At 46.4% G+C, this 23,460-nt stretch overlaps 1 protein-coding gene across 4 annotated transcripts in view; it reads left to right on the top strand.

Annotated features, from left to right (window-relative positions):
- GATA4 (GATA binding protein 4) overlaps window positions 1–23,460 on the top strand; it is a 78,016-nt gene that overhangs the window by 25,900 nt on the left and 28,656 nt on the right. For 3 of the 4 annotated variants that reach the window (XM_061132129.1, XM_061132126.1, XM_061132128.1), the window contains one exon: window positions 4,269–5,362. In XM_061132129.1, the coding sequence (XP_060988112.1) occupies window positions 4,747–5,362 (616 nt within the window). In that variant the 5' untranslated portion in view covers window positions 4,269–4,746. Of the gene's footprint in view, window positions 1–591; window positions 705–4,268; window positions 5,363–23,460 lie in introns of those variants that run through there. The other variant, XM_061132127.1, reaches the window with a different exon arrangement.

Genomic DNA, 23,460 nt, shown 5'->3' with positions numbered 1-23,460 from the left:
GGAGGGCGGGTTAGGTCTCCGCGCTCTGATTGAGGAGGACCATCCAAGTTTGGTGTCTCTTCCACCTACCCGGGATCTTGGACTACGAGGATCCCCACTACCCACTATCACCCGGAGCCTTGCAGCCAGCTGGGGCACTCCCCGGTGACCTAGTGCCCCACACCCGAGCCGGGGTCGCTCCCAAGAGGTCACCTTCCCCTTATCAGCCCCGCCCCTTGCCCACCGCGTCCCTAGCCTCGGCTGGAACCCGACCACCAGGAGGCGTGGGGAGGAAGGACGAGGTGGAAGGCGGGGGAGGTCTCATTAATAAAGCTGACCCAGGGCAAACCCGCAAAACCGAATCGACCTCAGGCAGGGCGGTGGGGTGAAGCCCCGCGCCCCGGCGGAAGCACTTTGGCGTTTCCCGAGGAGATCCCAGCGCCTGGACTTTGCCTGCTGGGGGAGTTTTTTGAACAGCCCCGCAGCCCGGCGCCCGGTGGCTGTGCAGCCGCCTCGGCGCACCCCCCGCCCCCTTCCCTTGCACGTGACTCCCGCGGGCCAGTCAACGCCGGCGAGCGGGAGCGCAGGGGCCAGGGGCTCCGCTCCGCGAGCCGGGGGACTCCGCGGCGGCCGGCAGGGAGGCTGCGGGAGCTCTGCTGCCGCCCAAGCTGCCGCGGCGCCCGGGGGAGCGCGCGCGGGCCTCCAGGAAGCTCGAGCCCGGGCAGGTACGGCTTTTCCCATCCCTCTCCCGGCTCTTTCTCCCTAGTCGCGGAACCCCGATCTCCTCCGCGCGGGCTTGCCTGGGACTAGAGAGAGGTAACCAGCGGGTGGAAAGGAGACGTCGGTCATCCCCGGTCCCTAACCTTGCCCAGAGCCGGCTCTCCTTTGGCTTAGCAGTTTCTTTAAAACTAAGTGAGATTTAGGGGGAAAGTGGAGAGGGATCATCTAAGGGCTTCTGGATTCTTTCTGTGTGAACTTGGACGTTTTTAATCCCCGCCCCTCGTGCGGATTTCCCAGCCCTCGTCTGCACCTCGCAGGACTGGGCCTTGGTGGCGATGATGGCCGTGAGAAATCACCCTGACCAACTGACCCGGGACCGGCCGCCCGGCGGCTCGAACACAGAGAGACTCAGACGGAGGACTGTCGCCCATGGGCGACAGAGTGGCGGTGGGAGGCGGCGCAGCTGGGCCTCGGGGCCCCGGGGAGGCGCTCAGAAGTCGGGAATGGCTGCTGAGCGCCCGCTCTTTTTATGCCTCCTAGTCTTCCTATCCGGGGTCCAGGGAACTAAACGCCCCTCACGAAGCTATCAACCCCACCCACCCACAGTCCTTCTGGATGCGATTAGCTGGGGTGGGGGGGGGTGGGGAAGGGCGGGAACCCGGCGGAGAGCAGTGATGTCCCTCAACTGGCCATGGCTAGCCACCCCGTCCACGAAATTCTGTCGCTTTACTTAGGGCTGGGGGGTCACCTAGGGGAGCAGAGGATGCCCAGGTGGTGAGCTGCCCCCAGGCTGAGAGAACGAGGGGCCTTGGGGTTGGTCGCAGAGGGTGGGGAGGGACCCCGGGCTAGTGGGAGTCCGGGCCAGCGCTGCCGGGAAGGTTGGGGAAGCGCCTCGGGGAAGTATTTCCTGTGTTTCTCATAAAAGGAACTGCAGCCTAGAGCAGGTTAGAGGCTTTAAAAGAGAGAAAGTTTTTATTGGAGTGACGGGGTGATTCCCACCCCCCACCCCCCACTTCTGGATCTCCACGGCCCCCTCAGCTATCAGGTTCATTATTGCCGGCTAGTGTGTGCGTTCGGGTGTGACAGTTTTCTAGGCAGCAGGCCGCGGGGTGAAGGCGCCAGCAGAACTGAAGGAGCAGGAGTGATTGTAAATGGACGGGAACGTTAGGGCACTCTCCATCCTCCCCGCTGGCAGGAATTTATCAGAAAAGGGCTGTGCGCTAACTCAGTAAGGAAAAAAAGCATTCCTGTCCGGCCTGTGAATCGGGGGTGAACTGGGATGAGTGATCAGGAGGAGAGGGACAACTGGGCACAAGCCTCAATCTCCAGAGGCCAGACCTTTTCTGCCATTCTCAGGAGTTCTGTCTGTATCCTCTCCGGGTGGCCTGCATGGGAGTCTCAATTACAGAAACAAGCAACTTTCTTTTAAAGGGAGTAGTTAATTTCTTGTCTTAACAGAAAGGTCTAGGGTGGTATTTTCTCCACCTTCTATTGTTCAGTAATCCAACTCTTAGGTAATGTATCAGCCATTTTAAAAAGGCAGAGAATGCAGTAAAGACAAATGTTGGATTTATGGCATTTTCAGCGTTTACATTTTAAAGCTTGTTAAGTTAGCACCTGTATGTATATTGGAAGTTGGATTACAAAATTATAAATCTTCCTTTCCTGCAGCTATGTGAGAAAAGAAATGTATAATGTTTGTTTTAGAACTGAGGGGGTATTCCAGAAAATTCAATGAAATAGATCAACTATTGGATTTTAAAATTAAATACTGAATATTTTATTAAGGTAAACCTGTGTAATTTACTTATTGAAGCCTAGGTATTCCTTTAGGTACTAATTTTTTTAATTCATTTTTGAAGGGGAAAGTTGATTATCTCAGGTCAAATTTTTTAATATCCATCCTCTAACTAAACTTCTTATTGGAAGGAAATGTTCACCAAACCAATAATTTATCGGAGTTTTGAAAGCAAATAATAAACCATTTAAGAGTTAACATATGACTATATAATATAGTGCTATCCCATTATTACTAGTGATGTAAAAGTGATGAAAAGCATTATATTAGAAATTCCATTTCCAAAACTTTTTACTAGAATAAAGATGACCATTTATTATAGTACATACTACATTGGAAGCACTTTCTTTATCTGTAATAGTAATAATAGCCGAGTATATAGAATTTATAATCCTCACAGTGACCCTACAAGGTAATTACCTTTACTATTTGAATTTTTGCAAATGAAGAAACTGAAGCATGGGGGTTAAGTAATGTGTCTACAGTCATTCATTTAGTAAGTGGCAGAGCCTGGATTTAGTACATAATTCAGTTAATAACTCTATAAGTTTGCTATTGCAATAAAAAAAAAAAAACATTGTTAAGAGTAGCTGCGTTTTCTTAAGGAGAAAAGTGGGCATGGACTGGACAAACTTAAACTCTGGAGTCCTTCAGATCTTGTCCCCCACCCCCTTTTAATTGTACTTTGATCTTAGAGGAGTTTTAAAACTTTTGGATGCTTCAGTTCTGCCTTTTGTAAAATGAGGAGAGAAACTTCTACTTAGTGGAATTGTGAAGAAAATGACCTGGAACCAAGCAGGTGCTTCAGAACGTAGCATGCTTAGTTTTTATCAGAAAAATTGCCTGGTGAAATCAAACACAGGATGCAAGGAAATAATCAAGTCCTACAAACTGTTTTTGTCCCCCAAGCAGTCTCATTGGTGTTCTGATTCCATACGTGAGTGGACCTGTGATTCCATATGAAAAACCCACTCAATTAATTGGAGATCCAGTGAGTTCTGTAGTTCTGTAAAGTGATTGTACATTTCTCTTACTTTTCTCATCTTAATATCCAGTCTGCAAAATCTCCAAAATAAAACTATTTGTAAGAAACGTGTATCTTGTCTAATTTGATGTCCACATTGTATAATTGTATAGATAAGAGTTCACAAACCTTTTCACTGAGATTTACCAGACGCTGTGTTCATTTATAAATATTTAGAATCTGCCTCTAGTTTAAAAGCGAAAAAAAAAAAAAAAAAAACCAAACAAACAAAAAAGATTGCAAACAAAAGTTTCTTAGGTTGCTGGGTTTTTTTATTTTATAAAGTTTGTGTCTTCCCTGCGCAATCTAAAGTTCTTTCACAGTCAGGATCAGTTTGGGGTAGGTGGGGGAAGAAAGGAGTTGGGGAGAGATTTCTTAGATTTCTAGGCTCTTCGTGGAAGCCGGAAACCCTTGGTCTTTTAAAACACTGTGACAAGAATATGCTAGAAATAAGGTAAAATTAAAGTCCTTCCTGACAAGCAATACAAAAAAGAAAAACGCTGATCGAGATCGCAACCAGTAATTTACACGTCCAATAACCGGAGAGCCCTACGCCTCTAAGGCGCCCCTCCCTGAGGCTTCCTTGCAGCAGTCAGGCCCCACGGGCCTCTGCAGTCAGCTTTCCGAGGAGCTGGGCCCCTGAGAGTGGCGATTCTGTTTGTCGGGCGAGAGAAGCATCCAGGCTTAGGGGAAATGGGCCCTGAAAGCACTGGATGAACTTGTTTCCCTCTGTCGTTCCCTGTTTAGACGCGGCTGCATCTCGGAGGAAGGGAGCCGGCCCGGCCCTCAGCCTTGGAGCCAGCCTACCGCACCCTGTGCCCGGCCGGGGTGTTCTGACGAGCGGCCGTCACCCTGCCGGAGCTCCGCGCCCGGGCGCCATCCCTCGCCTTCGGATCCTCTAGGACCTTTCTGAGTGGGCTCGCCCCCCACCCCTCAACTCCACCACCTCGGGGAACAGCCACAAATTCCATTTGGGATTTTCCTGAGTAAACCAGAACCTCAGAGTCTTTCTGCTCAACGCTGGATTTAATATGTATATATTTTTGAAGGATTTTTTTTTTTTTTTTTTGACCTTTGATTTTTGATCTTCGGGTTTTTTGACAGCCCCTCCCCTGTACGTTATTCGTTTTTTTGTTTGTTTGTTTTTTATTTGTGTGTTACTGTTTTCTCTCTCCGCATTGCTCCTCGGCCCGAGGACTCGGACGCTGCGAGCGCGCGGGGGGCGATGTACCAGAGCCTGGCCATGGCCGCCAACCACGGCCCCCCTCCCGGGCCCTACGAGGCGGGCGGCCCGGGCGCCTTCATGCACGGGGCGGGCGCCGCGTCCTCGCCGGTCTACGTGCCCACGCCGCGGGTGCCCTCCTCGGTGCTCGGCCTGTCCTACCTCCAGGGCGGAGGCGGGGGCGCGGCCTCCGGGGCCGCCTCGGGCGGCAGCTCGGGAGCCGCGCCGTCGGGCGCGGGGCCCGGGACGCAGCAGGGCAGCCCAGGCTGGAGCCAGGCGGGAGCCGAGGGCGCCGCCTACACCCCGCCGCCCGTGTCGCCGCGCTTCTCCTTCCCGGGCACCACCGGGTCCCTGGCTGCCGCCGCCGCCGCCGCCGCGGCCCGGGAAGCCGCGGCCTACAGCAGTGGCGGCGGGGCTGCCGGCGCGGGCCTGGCGGGCCGCGAGCAGTACGGGCGAGCCGGCTTCGCGGGCTCCTACTCCAGCCCCTACCCCGCCTACATGGCCGACGTGGGCGCGTCCTGGGCCGCGGCCGCCGCCGCCTCCGCCGGACCCTTCGACAGCCCGGTCCTGCACAGCCTGCCCGGCCGAGCCAACCCCGCCGCGCGACACCCCAATCTCGGTGAGTGCTGCATGCCGCGCGAGTACCGGGGCCGGAATAGAGGCAGCCCCGACCCCTGTTTGGGGCATTTAATTTTTCACAGATATGTGGGGCTGGGGGCAGAAGATAGAAGGGATGCGTGAGTTTCCAAGGAAAGCACACCGGGAGGCCGAACCGGGCGGCCAGGGCGATGGTGGCGGCGAAGGTCACAGTTCCAAGGAGCCCAGATTCTGTTCAGTGAGATCGGGCCTGCCCTCTACATCCTCCTCTGAGCCAGAGAGACGACTGCAGGGTGGCTGGGGCTAAGGGAGCCCTCCGCGCGGCCCCAGGCGTGGGATGTGTCTGGGCCGCCGTGCACCCAGGCAGCGCCCATTTTTTGGGTGACTGGGGAGGCCCCTGGTGTACAGCGCCGAGACCCCCGGCTTTCTGCTCCCACCTCCTCTCAGCCCTCCGCAGGAAACTCATTCCATGGCTTGGGCCCAACGTCTTCTGGCCCCCATTTGGCGGCTCAGTTGGAGGATCCCTCTGGGCGGCAGATTTTCCTGTTGGGTATTTCACACCGGGAACAAATGAGGGACCCTAGCAATGGAGAGGGCGTCCCTGGTGGCCTGCAATGAGGAAGACCTGGGTTCGATCCCTGGGTTGGGAAGATGCCCTGGAGTAGGGCATGGCAAGCCACTCCAGTATTCTTGCCTGGAGAATCCCCATGGACAGAGGAGCCTGGCGGGCTACAGTCCATGGGGTCGCAAAGAGTCAGACAGGACTGAGCGCCTAAGCACAGCAATGGAGATGGATTGAATTGGGTCAGTGCCCGGCGTGTGTCTCTGGGACGTATCAGGGCCAGAGCGTATTGTGACCTTGGGCTGCTCGGCCAGACTGAGGTGCCCAGGGCTGCGTTAGAAGCGCTCCCCAGGTGGGTATCCTGGCACACAGGAAGCCGGGCATAGGAAGTCCTGGCACACAGGTGCTTCTTTATGATGCCCACCTGTGGAGGCGGTGCCGCAGATCCACGTTTCAGCCTCCTGCTGTCCCCAGCGCTGGGGTTAGAAGTTATAATTGTAACGGGCACAATGTTATAGTTCCTTTGAATGTCAGACCTGAGAAGGACAGCATGCGTGTACCCCTTGGCCTGATTGACAGATGAACGAAATGAAGTCCCAGGAAGGGCTTCCGTGCTGAGAGGAAAAGGAAGTGGCACCACTAATTCAGAATCCTAAAGTCCTTTGGTGCTGTGGAATTTCAGGAAGGGACAGAATCGGGTTTGGATGGAAGTGGCTTTAGAGGGGGAGGGGGAGCCCAGACTTGAGAAATAAAGTTAGCATTTATTGACTGCCTACTAAGTGCTAAATCCTTTCGCATTTGTTCTCACTTTGAAGAGAAAAGCTTTGTCCCTCCCAGGTTTCCAGTCTTGGGCTGGCTCCAAGAAGGATCCAGGCTTTGAAGGTTTTTACATTATTCTCTGACCCTGGGTGGCCTAGGAAGGTCCTTAGGGGTGTCGGACCAAATACACATCTTAGGTAAACTGATTAACCATGGATGTGGCGCCCAGTTTCCCCCTCCCCCTCATGGGGGAGCCAGACGCACCCCTCCCATCCCCAGGGAGGAGGACCCCCCCCCTCCCCCAGGATGCTGGCCCCTGGGAGGACCTTGAGAGATAGCCGGTCAGCATCTCCATACAATGGCAGTTGGAGGTGGGCTTACTGGGGGTGGGGCCCTGAGGACTCCCATTCTTGGAACTCTCCTGAGTTCTCTCTAGAACTCACTCTAGAACTTCCATTTTAAAATAGGAGTGGTTCACGTAGTTTTACTTCTTTTAACTTGGGAGTGGGTTGGAGAGATTGCTTCCTAAACTCCTGTGATCCTGGACTGAGAATTTGGTGTTAGAGGAAGAAAGAGAAGTCTGAAATCCAAAGATGGGGGGTCCTTTGTGGTCATGAGAGTTACAGCCGCAGCAATGTTAAAAAAAAAAAAAAAAGTACCGTTTGAGAAGTGCACTCAGTGAGTATTAAGATTAGAAAACGTGACCCCCGCCAGGCAGGAGGGTATTGGAGTCAGTAAAGTGTCCCACGTTCCAGTGCCAGCAAGCTGACCTTTAGGGATGGCATCCTTGCTGAGAAGCCTGGTGTTGCTGAGAAGCCTGGCGTTGCTGAGAAGTGTGCTCTGTGCTGTGTCCTGCTAGTTCAGCAAGTCCCACCTGAAGACAGCCGTTGGGTCTGGCCAAGCAGTTGGAGTTTCTCTTCTGGGCACAGCCAAGTGTTTTAAGTGGTCAAGTTACAAAAGGTTCCATGTTATCTGTGTGAGGGGAGGAGGCATGTTGAATTTGTTGGCATTCACATCTCCAGTGTGTTCTCCAGTGGCACTTATATCAAAGCCAGTTAAAAGCAGCATATGTACATGTATTTTTATATGTTCCTTCCATCACATGAGCCTTCTTGTAAATGCCTCATAGCTTTATCAAGGACCATCACTGGCATGTTAACTGATGCTGAGTGGTAGAAGGATGAAGATTGATTCTATATTTTTTGAGAGCTTGCTTGTGTGGAATGAGCACCAGGTCCTAGGACCCAATGAAGGGCTTCCCTGATAGCCTGGCAGTAAAGAACCTGTCTGTCAGTGAAGGAGACACAGGTTCAGTCCCTGGGTGGAAAAGATCCCCTGGAGAAGGGAATAGCAACCCACTGCAGTATTCTTGCCTGGGGTATCCAACGGACAGAGGAGCTTGGTGGGCTACAGTCTGTGGGGTCACAGAATTAGACAACAAAATGATAACCGCAACACCTAGGACCCAATACAGTGTTAGGTGTGACAAAGGCAAACCTAGATTCAAGTCCAGGTGCCTCTGTGACCTTGGGCAAGGTACTTACCTCTCTAAGTCTCCTCTCTTTTTCTGTAAAATGAGATGATGGTAGCTACTTTTAATGTTGTCTTAAAGTAGAAAAATACTGTAATGTTTGTGAAGTACTTGGCTTTGGCATCTCAGAAATGATGGCTATTTTATTAAACAGTCACTCGCTATCATGCAGAGTGACCAGTTCTGATTTTCTCAAGACTGGGTTTTTTTGTTTGTTTGTTTGTTTGTTTTGGGATTGGGAATGTTTCATGCTAAACCTAGGAGAGGCCCCAACAAATGAGGATGGTTGATCACTCTAAAGACACATGAAGGCCAGTGAGTGACTCAGCAGGGAGCTGTGGCCATGAACTGATAGCAGAGGAGAGATGACAGAGGTGTGCCTCCCTTCTGTCTAGGAACCTGGAAGTCTTCACCAGAGTGATACTGTCTGCACTTGGCATTGAAGGGTAAATAGAACTTTACCAGAAGTGCCTGCAATTTGAAAAAAGATTAAGAAAACATATGCCCTCATTTACAAGTCACATAGCCTGGTACCATGAAATAATACAACCCAGTTTGGTTTTTGTTTAAGTAATATATTTATCACTATAGGTAAAACCACACAGACTAACTCACCCTTCACTCAGAAGCTGTTTTTAATTTCAGTGAGAAGAAAGAAGCAAATACTTCTATTTTCTATGAAGTATTAAGCGTTAATATTAACAATAGTTCACATCTTGCCAGAATTCTTTTTTTGGTTATTGGAATAAGGGAAAACCCAAAGTAATAAAAGCAAACAAGGGCCTTTGTAGAGCTCTGGACCTAAGGGGGAAGGAATTACTCTGCCTTGACTGCAATGTATATAGACTTTAATTCATTCCAGGTTCAATATGTGCGTGACACACCATTGAATTCATGAATTAGGCTGCACTAATGGAATTATGTGACCTTACTGAGGCCAGGTACAGAGCGTCACTCATGTTTAAGTGCCTGGTAGAGGCTGGGCACTTAGCAAATATTTCAGTGGAGATCCAAGAGGGAGTTGCCACAATCCTCTGCCCAGGTCAAACCACACACTTGGGGTGCTAGAGGCAACTAGAGGGCCATGGGGAGGAGTAAGTGAGGTGGGAGAAGGTTCTGGAAGCCTTGGGAAACCACTGGAACAGTTTCGGGTGGAGAAGTCACAGGATGGGTAAGAGAAGGTGAGAGAGAGAGAGTGACTGTGTACAGGTAGCTAAAATGCAACAGCCTATGCCTTTACGAACTTCTCTGGTGGCCCAGTGGTTCAGACTCTGAGCTCCCACTGCAGAGGGCATAGGTTTGATCCCTGGTCAGGGAATAAGGTCCCACATGCCACACAACATGGCCAAGAGGTTTAAAACGAAAAATCTGTGGCCTTTTAACGTGTTGCTGTATGTGAGCAGATACTAGGCTTGAGAAGAACACTGTCACACGTGGGATTGTAGCTGTTGAAATGGAATGTGGGCACTGAAAGTTCTTAAGGATCCACTGTGTGACTATCTGCCAGTGGAGGTGTGTTCAAGGGCTCAGGTCCACGTAGGTGTGCGTGTGAGTTAGCTGTGCAGGGTGATAGAGCTGTCTCCTTGTAGAGACCCAGTCACAGCTGTTAGGTAGGCACATCCGTTTGTCAGAACTCGTGGACAGGTACTGATAGAATGGGAGCATTGAGAAGTCCCTGGTGTTCCAGTGGTTAGGACGCCACACTTTCACTGCCAGAGTGTGGCTTCAGTCCCTGGTTGGGGAACTGAGATCCTGCAAGCTGTGAGACCTTGAATACAAAATTAAATAAAATGGGAGTATATAAAATAAACAAAATTGCCAAAAATAAATAAAATGGGAGCATTTTATTGTGTGTACATTACACCACAATAAAGTTGATTTTTGTGCCAATTAATGCTTGTAAATACTTAAGGCTGAAAAGGAAACAGGAAATTATATGTGAATATATCTTAAAGAAAATAGCATTGTGATAGATGTTACTGGAAAGCTATGGAAATATATTTTATGATGGAATAATAATTCTTTTGTGTAATAGAAAAACAAGTGATTATATTTTTAAAGGATCTCAATAATTTAGAATCATTTTAAGGGTTGATTAAGAAAACATAAGACAACAAAATGCATGTATAACAGTGTTAGTGGGAGGTTTCTTTGAAAGCTTTGTCTTATTCACTGTATTCTAAGAGTTTATTTATGGTGTATTGGTGAGTTCTACAAACCTATACCATAAACAAACTCTCAGAATCTTTTGGTAACTGCTTATCAACAAAGCCCGTTGCTTTCTGAGCCAGTTCATTTATGTAGGTAACTTTGTGAGATAGACTCGTGAGTAGCTTGTTTGGCTAGAGAATGATTCGTCAGTCTTTGAGAAACCAAAGTTGTTTAACTTTCCGGTTACCACCCCGAGCAGGTCAGTCAGAGCTGGGGCTGGACTCTGGTGTTGGCTTGAGAACCAATTAAATGGGGAAGGTGTGTGGGGGGAGCCAGGGGTGTGTCACTGCGTCTGGTAAGATTTGTCACCTGCCCAATTGTGTCCCATTGAAAGGTCAAGCCACATTTGCTAGGTATTTTCTGAGCACTCAGGTAGAATGATGCACGGGAGACGGTTTTAGATAACACTTTCTTTGGTATCCCTCCCTATTTTTTTTTTTTTTTTACCCTAAATGAGCTAAGAAAACAAACATACTCTGAGGTCGGGAAACAGGAACTCTGATACCTGTGGATGGAAGTGAAAATTGGTACAACCTTTATGGAGAGCCCTTTGTGATGTCTGACAAATTACAAAACTGATACCCTTGACCTGGAAATTTAACTTCTAGGAATTGATTCTGCAAATATAAGGGCATATGTTAGTTGCAGCAGCGTTTGTCATTGGTAATAATTATTCCAAGCAAAATTGGAAATAATCTAAATGCACATTATTAGGGGACTGTTTGCCTATATATGGTGCATACAAATAATAGGATATCTTGTCAGCGTAAAAAATTAGGAAGTTAAAAAAAATTAACACTGTTTAGAAAAAAAAAAAAAGAACTGATATTCTTTGAATATGCAAAAAGCTCTCCAGAAAAAGTTAGAAAGTTCATTATGCAACGAACTTAGAATAATCTTGGAATCCTCTCTGAGATATTTATAAGTGCAGGATGTGTGTGTATTTGTATTTTTTAAAAAAAGAAAGGACAAGAAAAGATTATGTACATTTGAAAATATTTAATTTCTCTGTGGAACTATTCACAAGGAATTTGTAACAATGCTTGCCCATTGGGATGGAGGGGTTGAGGGGAAAGGGACTTTCACCATATATGCTTTGGAACATTTTGAGTTTTTAACCATCTTAACCATTTTTCATTGTCATTTTTGTGCTTCTTTATTAACCCATTAAATAGCAAGAAATATATTTACATCTAGGGAGGTTAAAGTGAACATTTATTTGTTTTGGTTTTTACCATTTTGTTGTTGTTCAGTGGCTAAGTCACGTCAATTTTCAACACCATGGGCTGACTGCAGCACGCCAGGCTCCTCTGTCCTCCACTGTCTCCCAAAGTCTGCTCAAATTCATGCGCATTGAGTCAGTGGTGCTACCTAACCATCTCATCCTCTGTCGTCCCCTTCTCCTCATGCCCTCAGTCTTTCCCAGCATCAGGGTCTTTTCCAATGAGTCAGCTCCTCACATCAGGTGGCCAAAGTATTGGAGCTTCAGCTTCAGCAACAGTCCTTCCAGTGAATATTCAGAGTTGATTTTCTTTACCATCTGAACCATTTTTAAGTGTACAGTTCATCAGTGTTGTTGTGTGTGAATGCTCAGTCATGTCCAACTCTTTGTGACCCCAGGGACTTCAACCCACCAGGCTCCTCTGTCCATGGAAGTTCCCAGGCAAGAATACTGGAGTGAATTGCCATTTCTTCCTCCAGGGAATCTTTGGAACCCCGGGGTTGAACCGCCATCTCCTACAGTGACAGGCAGATTCTTTACCACTGAGCCACCTGGAAAGCCTAAGTTGTTTTTAGATTGTTGTAAAACAGATTTTCAGATTTTTTTTTGTCTTGCAAAACTGAAACTCTATACCCATTAAACAGCAACTCCAAATTTCACCTTCCTACCAGCCCTTGATAACTGCCTTTCTGTCTCCATGATTTTGACTACTTTAGATCCCTCATGTAAGTGGAAATCAAACAGTATTCATCTTGGTGTGACTGGCTAATTTCACTTATGGTCTTCCCTGGTGGCTCAGTGGTAAAGAATCTGCCTGTAATGCAGGAGATGCGGGTTCGATCCCTGGAGAAGGGAATGGCTACCCACTCCAGTATTCTTGCCTGGAAAATCCCATGGCAGGTTACAAAATCCATGGGATCACAAAGAGTTGAACCCTGAGTAATTAACAACAGCAACAACGGAATGTCCTCCAGTTTCACCCATGTTGTAGCCTGTGAAATAATTTCCTTTCTTTTTAATGCTGAGCAACATTCCAGTGTTTGTACTGAGTTTTGTTTTTTCATCTGTCAGGGACACAAGTTGTCTCCTCCTCTTGACTTGTACTGCTGTGGACACAGGTATACACATGGAACCTTTTTAATTTGGAGTCGTATGACTATATTACCAGTTTAAGAAAACACTAAGCCAGGTAAAATTTTAAAGACACATAAGTATTCATGAATTAACTTCCTGAAAGTCTCCCTTCTTTCAAAAAAATAGAGTTCTATATTTAGAGCTTATGGATGCACAGGAAAAGCACTTTAAAGCATAAACTGTTGTTTATTGAATGTTGCTGGTTTTTGCTTATTCAACATGTGATTGCTTTACTGAGGGGTCCAAAAACCCTTATCCGACCCTCAGTAATGTCTTCTGGAAGCAGATCTCAGTCCGCAATTGTCAGATGCCACTCCCTGCCCCCCCGCCCCAACTGACATGACTTCCTAAGATGCCCTCACTGGTACATACACTGGCCACCATTCTTGGTGTGGGTACTTCTCACTCAGATTATATTGGGGCTAGAACCAGAAAAACTAATAACCCAGGGCAGTGATGGGATTGTGTTAGAAAACCAAATTACCTTCCTCCAGGGCAAGGTACGTCTTTTAACCACTTCTTTTCAGCCTGTCCTTTTAAGACCTTTAAGGTGTACTGAACTTAGAGCTGAAGCAGGTTGCAAATATTGTTGCTTCTGTTTGCTTAAGAAAGAGAAAGGACCCCTAGTTTTTCCATTGCTTTGCTCTAGAAGTGGGCAATTCTTCCAGGTCCCGGGATACTGCTGTTTTAAGATCTTGAAGGGGCCTTTTTGACATCCGAAAGTGTTTGTCTGCTGGTGACTTCTTTGACTGCAATCCTGCTTAAGTTGCAGGTGATAAGTCTCTCTCATGGCTTGGAAAGTATCACTCTGTTATGTTGCCCTGCCATGGCCCATGAAGTGGTCTCAGGTAATACTCTCCAGGCAGGATTATTTAAATGTTTTATTGGCTAATAAAACTATTCTTCTGTTTAGAGCTGTTCTTCTGTTTCTTCCTAAAGACAGTAAGGGAAGATAATATGAATGGGGTTACAATAAGAGTAACCTCTGAAGTATTTTAATTTATACAAAAGAAGTTTACAAGTTTGGGTACATTAATGTTTGGAAACCAGCTAACAAAATTTTAGGGATAGGAACCTATATCTTATACTAACACACACACACACACACACACACACACACACAATGCCTGTATCATGCATATGGGGCTTCCCTTGTAGCTCAGCTGGTAAAGAATCTGCCTGTAATGCACGAGACCCTGGTTCGATCCCTGGGTTGGAAAGATCCTCTGGAAGCAGACATGGCAACCCACTCCAGTATTCTTGTCTGGAGGATCCCCATGGACAGAGGAGCCTGGCGGGCTACAGTCCGGGGGGTTGCAAAGAGCTGGACACGACCGAGTGACCAAGCACAGCACAGCCCGTAGTGCATATGTGCAAGTAAGCTGGATCATCCCCTGAGGAAGTTGTCAGGTGAGAGCGACCTGTAAGTTCTTCTTGAGAATTAGATACTGTGACCTCCGTTTTGCAGAAGAGGAAACTGGTGCTCAGAAAGATTAACCTGTCCCAGTTCTCTCTGGTAGCAAACAATAGGTCCGGCTTAGAACCCAGGTAAGTCTCAATTCCCAGGAACATGCTTTCTCCCCGTTTGCCACCCTTTCACTTGCCAAGTTTAAAGGCACTCATCCTTTCAGATCCAGAAGGTCTGTAGTGGTCAAAGATCTCAGGTCAACTTCAGGAGTGTGTATTACTTTGTTCTCCACCTGCTCTTTCTCCCCACTGTGGTTTCTTTTCTGTGTTTTCCTGTTTCGTACCAACGTCTCTCCATCTCACTTGGATGCTGCAGAACTCATTATGCTAGGAGTCCCCGCTTCAGAGAAGCTTCCTTCAGCATCCTGATTTGGGTGTGTAGAGAATTAAAAGAGAGAGTGCCCAGAATTGAGGGCCTCCAAACTAGAAAATTCTTCTTATTCGTGGGGACCGTTGGCTGCAGAGGAAGGGCAAAACCTTATGCCTCGCACAAAAGTCGTTTTCCTCAAAGAAAACTAGAGTTGTCTTCTCTGTATTGTCTTTTCTTTGAAGGTCAGAGCTGAGAAAGAAAGAGGGGAATCACAGTAATTATATTGTATAGTGAACATGTCAATAGAGGCCTGGATCAAGATAGTGGATAAAACCCTAGGCTGGAAAAGCCCATGGACTTGGTCTGAGCTGATCACAGAAGCCATCAGTAGAAGCTTTCTTGTTTCTGGCAGGGGGCCTAGGGTTTTATCTATTACTGCTCTGTAATCAGAACTGAGCCAGGATATTCAAGCCTCTTATCTGAATGAAGGGAATTGGGTTTTCTGGCCTTCAGTACTTTGCAAGAGCCCTCCAATTGCCTCATGTCTTTAAATAATCTTTTTTTTTTTTTCCCTGCCAAGGGAGGCATATAATCCAGACAGGTAATCCATTCCATTTGGTTCACCCTTTGCAAGTGGAATGAACAAAGAACATAAGGCTGTCGCTCTGTGTTGAATCGTCATAGATTGACTTTATTTTTGGAGGATGAGAAATCAGGGAGTTCCCACCAGAATCGGGTGGGAAGTTTTGAGGATTATTAAGCTACAGGCTTTGAGAGTTCTCAGTCACAGATCCAGTTTTGCTTCTTAAAATTGAATTCTGTCCTTAACGTATTTTTTTTATCTTCCTTTTTTCTTCCTAGTTTAAATCTCTATTTCTACTTTTAGAAATCCAGTCAGACTTTATCAGCACCATTCAGTATTGATCGATAGCAACTGGTGAGCAGGTTAATTATAATCGCAGAATAAACGCTGAAGTCTCAAAGTTCACCACTTTTGCAATGTTTCCAAACCCCTCCGGGACCATGCCAAGAGACTCTCATTGACACATTCGGAGCAGGTGTGGGAGTTTGAACCCAGGCAGACAATCCGATCTGATTCAAGACAACCCAATTTGGCTTCTTATCTGCAGCTTTTCCTATCTTATGATGTCTGTCATTTCAGATTTAAAAAACAGTTCAGTCAATTGAGCTGGGAAATGGCAAGTTACATTTTCTTCTGATAAAAGTTTTCAAGTTGCTGTTTTATCAGATTGGGTTGAAGTTGTATGTGTTTCTGTCAAGGTCTGCAATGACCTTTTCAGATATTTTATCAGGTATTAGGTGGGGAGACCTTTTTTTTTCCCTTCTTTCTTCGACCCAGCAGAGAATGACCTGACTTCCAAGATCATAAATCAAGCCAGGTAAAGAGAGGCAATAATACAGGTTACCCATCAAAATTGAGTAGGCGGGGAAAACAAACAACAAATAAAACCTTTCGCTAGCATATAGAGAGAACTTAACTTGACCCTAAATAAAGAATGTGGTTCTTTCCGAGTGTACATTTAATAGGGAAATACTGCTTATTTGAGAAAAGAAAATATTTTCTAGGTCAAAGATGGCTTCAGAAAAACTGTTTTTTTTTTTTAATAGTATCAATAAAGCTTAATTATTTTTATTTTATTAAACAGTGTGTATTTACTATGGAGAAATGAAAAACTCTTATAAACCAATGCACAGAGTTTGTAATCTTACCGTCCAAAGATAACCACTGTTAAGCATTAATCCTTGACTTCTTAGTTACCATATACAGGCATGTGTATATCTATATATTTAAACAGTCATAAAAAGTTACTGTTTAGTTATTTAAACATTGAAGAAAGTTTTTATAAGATTAGTACCCAGACTGGCTCCTAAAGACTGATCCCTTAAATCAGGGGTCCCCAACCTCTGGGATCTAATACCTGATGATCTAAGGTGGAACTGATATAATAATAATAGAAATGATTATTTCTGTAAGAATAGAAATAAAGTGCACAATAAATGTAATAATGCAATGGAATCATCCCCAAACCATCCCCCTGCACCGTCTGTGGAAAAACTGCCTTCCATGAAAACAGACCCTGGTGCCAAAAAGTTTGGGGACCACTGCCTTAAATAGAGGAGAACTTGGAAAATGACTGAAAGAATGGGCAATAATAAATAGTCAATCAAATGGGAGCATAGTTTTCCAATCTTACAGTATGTTATGCATAGCCATTTTAAAGCTAGGGCATTTTTCTAAGTTTTAAGTGGTTGCCCTCTTCAGTGAGGTGACCAGCTACAGGATGTGTTGATTTTTGAGGCTCTGACATGCAGGAAATGTGAGGGTGCTGCTTTCAACCCACTTTTCAGAAGGGGAGGGCATCGAGGTGAAAGCACATCGGTCTGGCACCAAGAGTCCCTGCAATCCTGTCTCATGCTCTCCTCCTCCTGCTGTGTGACTTTGGCCAACTTACTAAAGCCTCTCTTAGTTTGAGCATCTGCATTGTCAAGGTTAAGAAATCCGGCCAGGCACAGAAATAGTGAGGAAAGGGTATTTAAAAATCCAGGGTCTGGGGAATTCCCTGGCAGTCCAGTGTTTCGGACTCCACGCTCCCAGTGTATGGGGCCCAGATTTGATCCCTGGTCAGTGAGCTAGATTCTGCATGCTGCAACTAACAGCCCACGTGCCACAGCTAAGACCCAGCACAGCCAAATTAAAAAGACAAAAAAACCCTGGTCAGGGAACTAAGATCCTGCAAGCCGCGTGGTAGAAGTAAATAAATAAACTTAAAAAATCCAGGATCCTATGGCATCGCCCGTGACAACGGTTTGCTGGCCTTATCTTTCCTCACAGCAGTGGTACATGTCATCTTCTGAGCTTGCTGGGCTTCCACTCGATTCCATTCAGTTGGGGTAGCGTAGGTCTCCATGACTGCATGCGTGTGTGCTAAGTAGCCTCAGTCATGTCCCACTCTTTGTGACCCCATGGGCCATAACCCGCCAGGCTCCTCTGTCCGTGGGATTCTCCAGGCAAGAATACTGGAGCGGGTTGCCACACCCACGTCCAGGGTATCTTCCCGACCCAGGGATCGAACATTCCCTTACATTCTCTTATGTTCTGCTTTGGCAGTCAGGTTCTTTACCACTAGCGCCACCTGAGAATCCCATTTTAAGCAATGGTATCTGAAATTTCAGGTTTGATGGGTTAATTTTATTTTTTCTTATGCAAAATAAAATACTTTAGGAGAAGGTAAAAGCGTCTGTGGGAAAGCATGGGTTGAATGACTCCAGTGTTGGGGTCTCAGTGTGTTGTCCCTTTGGTTTTTTCTCTGTTGTTAACGAAACCCATTCAGTACCTGAGGTTCTTGGAGACCTGCAGAGGGTAGAGCTCTGCTACCGACACCAGTACCAGACACATCATTTGTCTCATCAGCCAACCAGCCAACAGATTTTTTTTCCCCCTGCTTCCTGGGAGCTGAGCGCTTGTTAGGCTTTGGAGATTGAAAATGAACAAGGTTGTCTTTTCATCCCAACAGCTTACCATCTTGCAGGGGAGATTTTAAAAAAAAAAAAAAAAGTGAGGGTCTCAGTGTGTGGAGTGCACACTGAGATTTACTCAGATTTACTCAGCGGGGTAAAGCTGGGTTCCTCTAGAGTCCAGGATGCTTAAACTGGTGGAGACCCGCTTCCTGCAGGCGTGGACTCCTACAGGGGGTCTGAAAGGAAGATTAGGAGTTTGCTGCCTGTGGGGGAAGGACATGGTAAGCTGAGGCTCTTGAGTTGGCTTTTCTGCAGTGTTGGGGGTGAAACGTGGGGAGCACGCGGCCAGCAGAGGCATCTGGAGAGTTCAGACTTGGCCTCGGGAAGGCAAGACTCAGACAGTGGAGGGGCAGGATTCAGGTAGCATTTTGGACCTATCACTTTGGTTATAGTGTAGAAAGGTTAAAATGAGTGGCTCTTGTTTGTTTTGTTTTTGCCTCACTCTTGCAGGGTGATGATAACCTTCCCTCTGCGTTTCTGTGTGTATGCATGCTCAGTCGTGTCTGAGTCTTTGGGACCTCATGGACTGTAGCCCGCCAGTCTCCTCTCTCCATGGGATTTCCTAGGCAAGAATCCTGGGGCAGGTTGCCATCCCCTCCTCCAGGAGATCTTCCCAACCCAGGGATCCAATCCAAGTTTCCTGTGTCTCCTGCATTGACAGGCAGATTCTGGACCACTGACCACCCACCTGTTCCCAATTAGAGAAAGATCTCATATGGAAAGGAAGAGACACAGTACAGGATGTCGAGGAGCTGTTGTGTGTTTATGCGTGCTTTAGAGTAGGGCACAGTGTGACTGTGTGGCTTGTGTCCATGCCGAGGTAGAAGAAGGGGGAAAAATCCAGGTTGATTCTAGTTCCCAAACCCAGATTCCCTGCCCTGGGAAAGATGGGGATGTGGCTAATCTGACCTCAGAGGTGGAGTCCCACCCTCTTTTTAACCCCACTCCCTTCTTAGTGATTCTGTTTCTAAATGTAGGGACCAGGAGTGTCCTGAATAGGAATACAGATAATGACAGGGGAAATGACTGTTTATGCAGGTGTGCAAAACCAGAGGCCATAGCATCTACTTCCCAGGAGGGTTAGAGGTGAAGATGAAGATTTTAAGGTCACTTCTTGCCTTTTAAACACATTTTTAAAAATATGTTGATTTCCAAACATATGCAAAATTGAGAGTAACTACTCATCCCCTAGCTTCAACAGATGTTGACTCAAGACCGGCTGGATTTCATCTGTATCTCCCCCATCCCTCATACTATGTTATTTTGAAGGAAATCCTAGACAACTTATCGTTTTATCTCGAAATACTTTGTAAATATCTCTAAAAGATATGAGGACACTGAAAAAAAATGTAGCCTGAGGATCAGCATCACTCTGATACAAATTAACCATCACATCTTAATATTAAATATCTAATTAGTGTTCAGATTTCCCATTTGTCTAATTTTCTTTACCAGTTTGTTGAAATCCGGACCATTCATTTCCTCTGTTGATATGTCTCTTAAGTTTCTTTTAACCTGTAGTTCCCTCTTTCACTCTTCTTTTTCTTGGAATATATTTGCTAGGCTTCCCTGGTAGCTCAGTGATAAAGAATCTGCCTGCCAACGCAGGAGATGTGGGTTCAATTCCTGGTCTGGAAAGATCCCTGGAGAAGGAAATGGCAACCACTCCAGTATCCTTACCTGGGCAATCCCATAGACTGAGGAGCATGGTGAAAGGAGTCCATGGGGTCACAAGAAGTCGGATACAACTTAACAAATGAACAGCAGCAATGTTTGCTAAAGAAACTAGGCTTTTCCATTAGGTTTCCCCACAACCTGTATTTTGTTGATTGTATTCCCTTCATTTAATGTGTTTCTCTGTCCCATGTTTTTGGTTTTTTTAAAAACGAATTATTTATTTGTTTTTGGTTGTGCTGGATCTTCATTGCAGTGAGCAGGCTTTCCCTAGTTGCAGAGAGTGGGGGCTACTCTTTTGCAGTGCACAGGCTCTAGAGTGAACAGGCTTCTATAGTTGTAGCACGCAGGCTTAGTAGTTGTGGCCCTTGGGCTTAGATGTTCCGAGGCATGTGGGATCTTCCTGGACCAGGGACTGAACCCATGTTCCCTGCATTGGCAGGCGGATTCTCATCCACTGCACCATGAGAGAGGACCCCCGTCCCGGTTTTTTTGTGTAAATCTGTGATTGGAAAAATTGGCTAGATTACATTCAACAGCTGATGGTCATTGCCTAGATCTGTTATTTCATTGGGGGTTGCAAATGGTAACAATCTAATACTCTCATTCCTTCTTCATTTATTAGCTGAAATACATCTGTAACAGCTAAAGGACTGTTTAATTGATCAAATATTTGGTTACTCTGAGATACAGTTTATATAAGAAAGGTAGGATAAATGCCTGCTTCTTTCACTTTACTTTTCAATATTCAAAATAATGAATTCATTCACTAGCATCCTTTCCAAGATTACTAGTGAAATAAAAGCTTTTTAGTATAATTAAGAACTCATGGATTTAAACATACTTGATGTGTTTTAGTCTATGTCCTTATTATCCTAATTGATGCTTACAGTGTCCCGTCTTTGCCAGAGGGAACTTGTTCAAATTGTCTCCTGAGTTCTTTTGACGAAATCTTGGCTTGATCCTTTCCTGATTTGCATACTATAAAATGTTCCAAGTTCTTCTTATGCACTTCCTCCTCCCAGACCTGGGTTTGGTCATGTCTCCAAGAAACATTGACTCCTTTTAATGAGAAATGGTGTTTGGACACCACTCTTAGAGTTGGCTCTGCTAGTTGAACTCTTTGCTATTGGATGAGTCATTCAATATAGAGAGATAGGAAATACTTCCCCTGTCCACCTGAAGATAAGATAAAATACATCATGTGGTGAAGCTAATACTTCCAATTCAAATTTAGGACTGAAAGGCTTTCACTTCCCTTTATGCCCCTTTTGTATTAACTGTTGTAAAATATACACAGCATAAGATTGACCTTTTTAACAATTTTTGGCTATCATTTCAGTGGCACTAAGTGAGTCTACATGTTCACACGTCCATCACCACTTCCATCTCCAGAACTTTTTCATCTCCCCCAAATGAAACTCTATATACATTTCCTCCTCCTCCCAGCCCCTGGCAACCACCATTCTCCTTTCTGTCCCTAGGAATTTGACCATTCTAGTTACCTCATGTAAGTGGAATCATACAGTGTTTGTCCTTTTGTGTCTGGATTATTTCACGTAGCATATGTCCACAGGGTCCATTCACGTTGTAAGCCTGTGTCAGAATTTCCTTCCTTTTTTGGCAGCACCACATGGCATACTGGGTCTTAGTTCCTTGATCAGGGACTGAACCCATGCCTCCACATTGGAAGTATAGAGTCTTAACCACTGGACAACCAATGAAGTCCCTTTCCTTCTTTTTAAATACTGAATAATATTCCATTGCATGGATAGACCACATTTTATTTATCCATTCACCTGTTGATGGACACTTGGGTTATTCTGCCTTTTGACTTGTGAATTATGCTGTTTGCCCACAGATGCACCAATATCTGTGCAAGTTCCTGCTTTCACTCCTTTTGGGAATATACCCAGAAGTGAAATTGCTGGATCACGTGGTAGTTGTGTGTGGTTTTTGAGGTACTACTATACTGATTTCCATGGCAACTGCACCATTTTACATCTCTCATGCATCTTTACATTTTTAAATCCTTTCATCCACATCAAGAATCTCACTCTCAAAAATCCCAACAGAATTCCTCGTTTGCTTTATGCCATCCATAGAGTCTGAGAAAAGCAGTATCAATGCTAATGCTGATGCTTGGTTACTGAAACCTGCTCTATCTGTTTTAGTCATTCTTTGCCTTTTGATTTTGGGTTTACCTCCAGTGTTTCCAGCTCTGGGCTCCTGTGCAAGTATGTGAGCTGGTTGCTTACAGTGACGTCCCCTGCCTCTTGCTCCTTGATACAGTTCTTCACCCGGGAGGACCACCTTGGGCATCTTGGATATCCCCCCCACACACATCTTGGACCTTTTCCAGGTGCTCCTGAAGCCTGGTTCTCCTTTTGGGGTTGCCCAGGTTGATACCATGGGACCACACGTGGAGGGCCTTGAAAATCAGGCAGAGGAGTTTGGGGCTTTATGAGCAGGGAAAACATGATTAAAACAGTAAATTGAGAATACGTCTACACAGAGGTATGGCTTCCCAGGTAGGCTCAGTGGTAAAGAATCCATCTTCAATGCAGGAGACACAGTAGATGCGGGTTTGTTTCCTGGGTTGGGAAGATCCCTTGGAGGAGGGCGTGGCAACCCATTCCAGTATTCTTGCCTGGAGAATCCCATGGACAGAGGAGCCTGGTGGGCTGCAATTCATGGCGTCGCAAGAGTTGGACACGACTGGGCGACTAGGCATGCATGGCCTCATTTTTCCTTCTACCCTAGTCTTTCATACTGGTGTTTTAATGCAAACAGCGTTTCTTCTCACTCACCTGACCATGGAAGACCCAGAAGCAAACAAGGAAGCATTAAAGAAATCAGGTTCACGCCGCCTCTCAGTAGCCCAGAGGGAGCAGAGCTGCATCTTGTCATGAATGCAGGAGAGCTGGGGTAGGCTCTGTGCTGGGAGTCTCGCTGTGGGCTCATCTCTGCAGGCAGCCTTTGACTCGCCCACAGACAGAATTCCTGAGAACTGTACACAACCAGCGTGCTCAGCCTGTACACAACCTGTTTCTCCTTGGTGCTGTCCTTTCATTTGGATTATAGTTCTACTAGACTGGAAGTGTTTGCAGGGTAAGAATCCCACCTTACTTACTTTGCCGTCCATGATACAATTACAGGGAAGATACTACGTGAGCGTTCATTATCTGAAAAGGTAAAATCAGGAATTCATCCGAGTCTGTGGCCCCTTCAGCTCACATTTTCAGACCTGCAGTCTGGCCCCACTAAGACTCTGACTGCGGGGAGGGGATCATCCTTGTAAAACGAGCCTGAGAGGCAGAGGTCCAGGGAGGAGCGTGATCAATGTTACAGGGAGAAGGACCTGGGGGGACTGTGTGTGGTGGGGGAGGACACTGAGGAGCTGTACGAACCATGTTCAGGGGCTTCCCTGTTGGTCCAGTGACTAAGACTCTGCACTTCTGAGGCAGGGAGCCAGGATTCGATCCCTGGTCAGGGAGTTAGAGCCCACATGCTGCAACGAAGACCCCATGCAGCCAAATAAAGATTAAAAAAAAAAAAAAAAAGGATCAGGCTCAGGCAGACCAAACTAGTAGGCCAGGGGAGAGAGGAGAGCGTAGAAAACTCCAGTGATGTGCTCTCAGAGGTAACAAGGCAACAGGGATCTAGGGGTAGGTCAGCATGTTGGACACGGTGGTCCTGAGGCATGGGGG

The sequence above is a fragment of the Dama dama genome, chromosome 29 (genome assembly GCF_033118175.1).
Source record: "Dama dama isolate Ldn47 chromosome 29, ASM3311817v1, whole genome shotgun sequence".
In the NCBI taxonomy this organism is placed as follows: Eukaryota; Metazoa; Chordata; class Mammalia; order Artiodactyla; family Cervidae; genus Dama; species Dama dama.
Note: the sequence above shows the minus strand (reverse complement) of the source record. Positions and strands in the feature narration are given on the sequence as shown.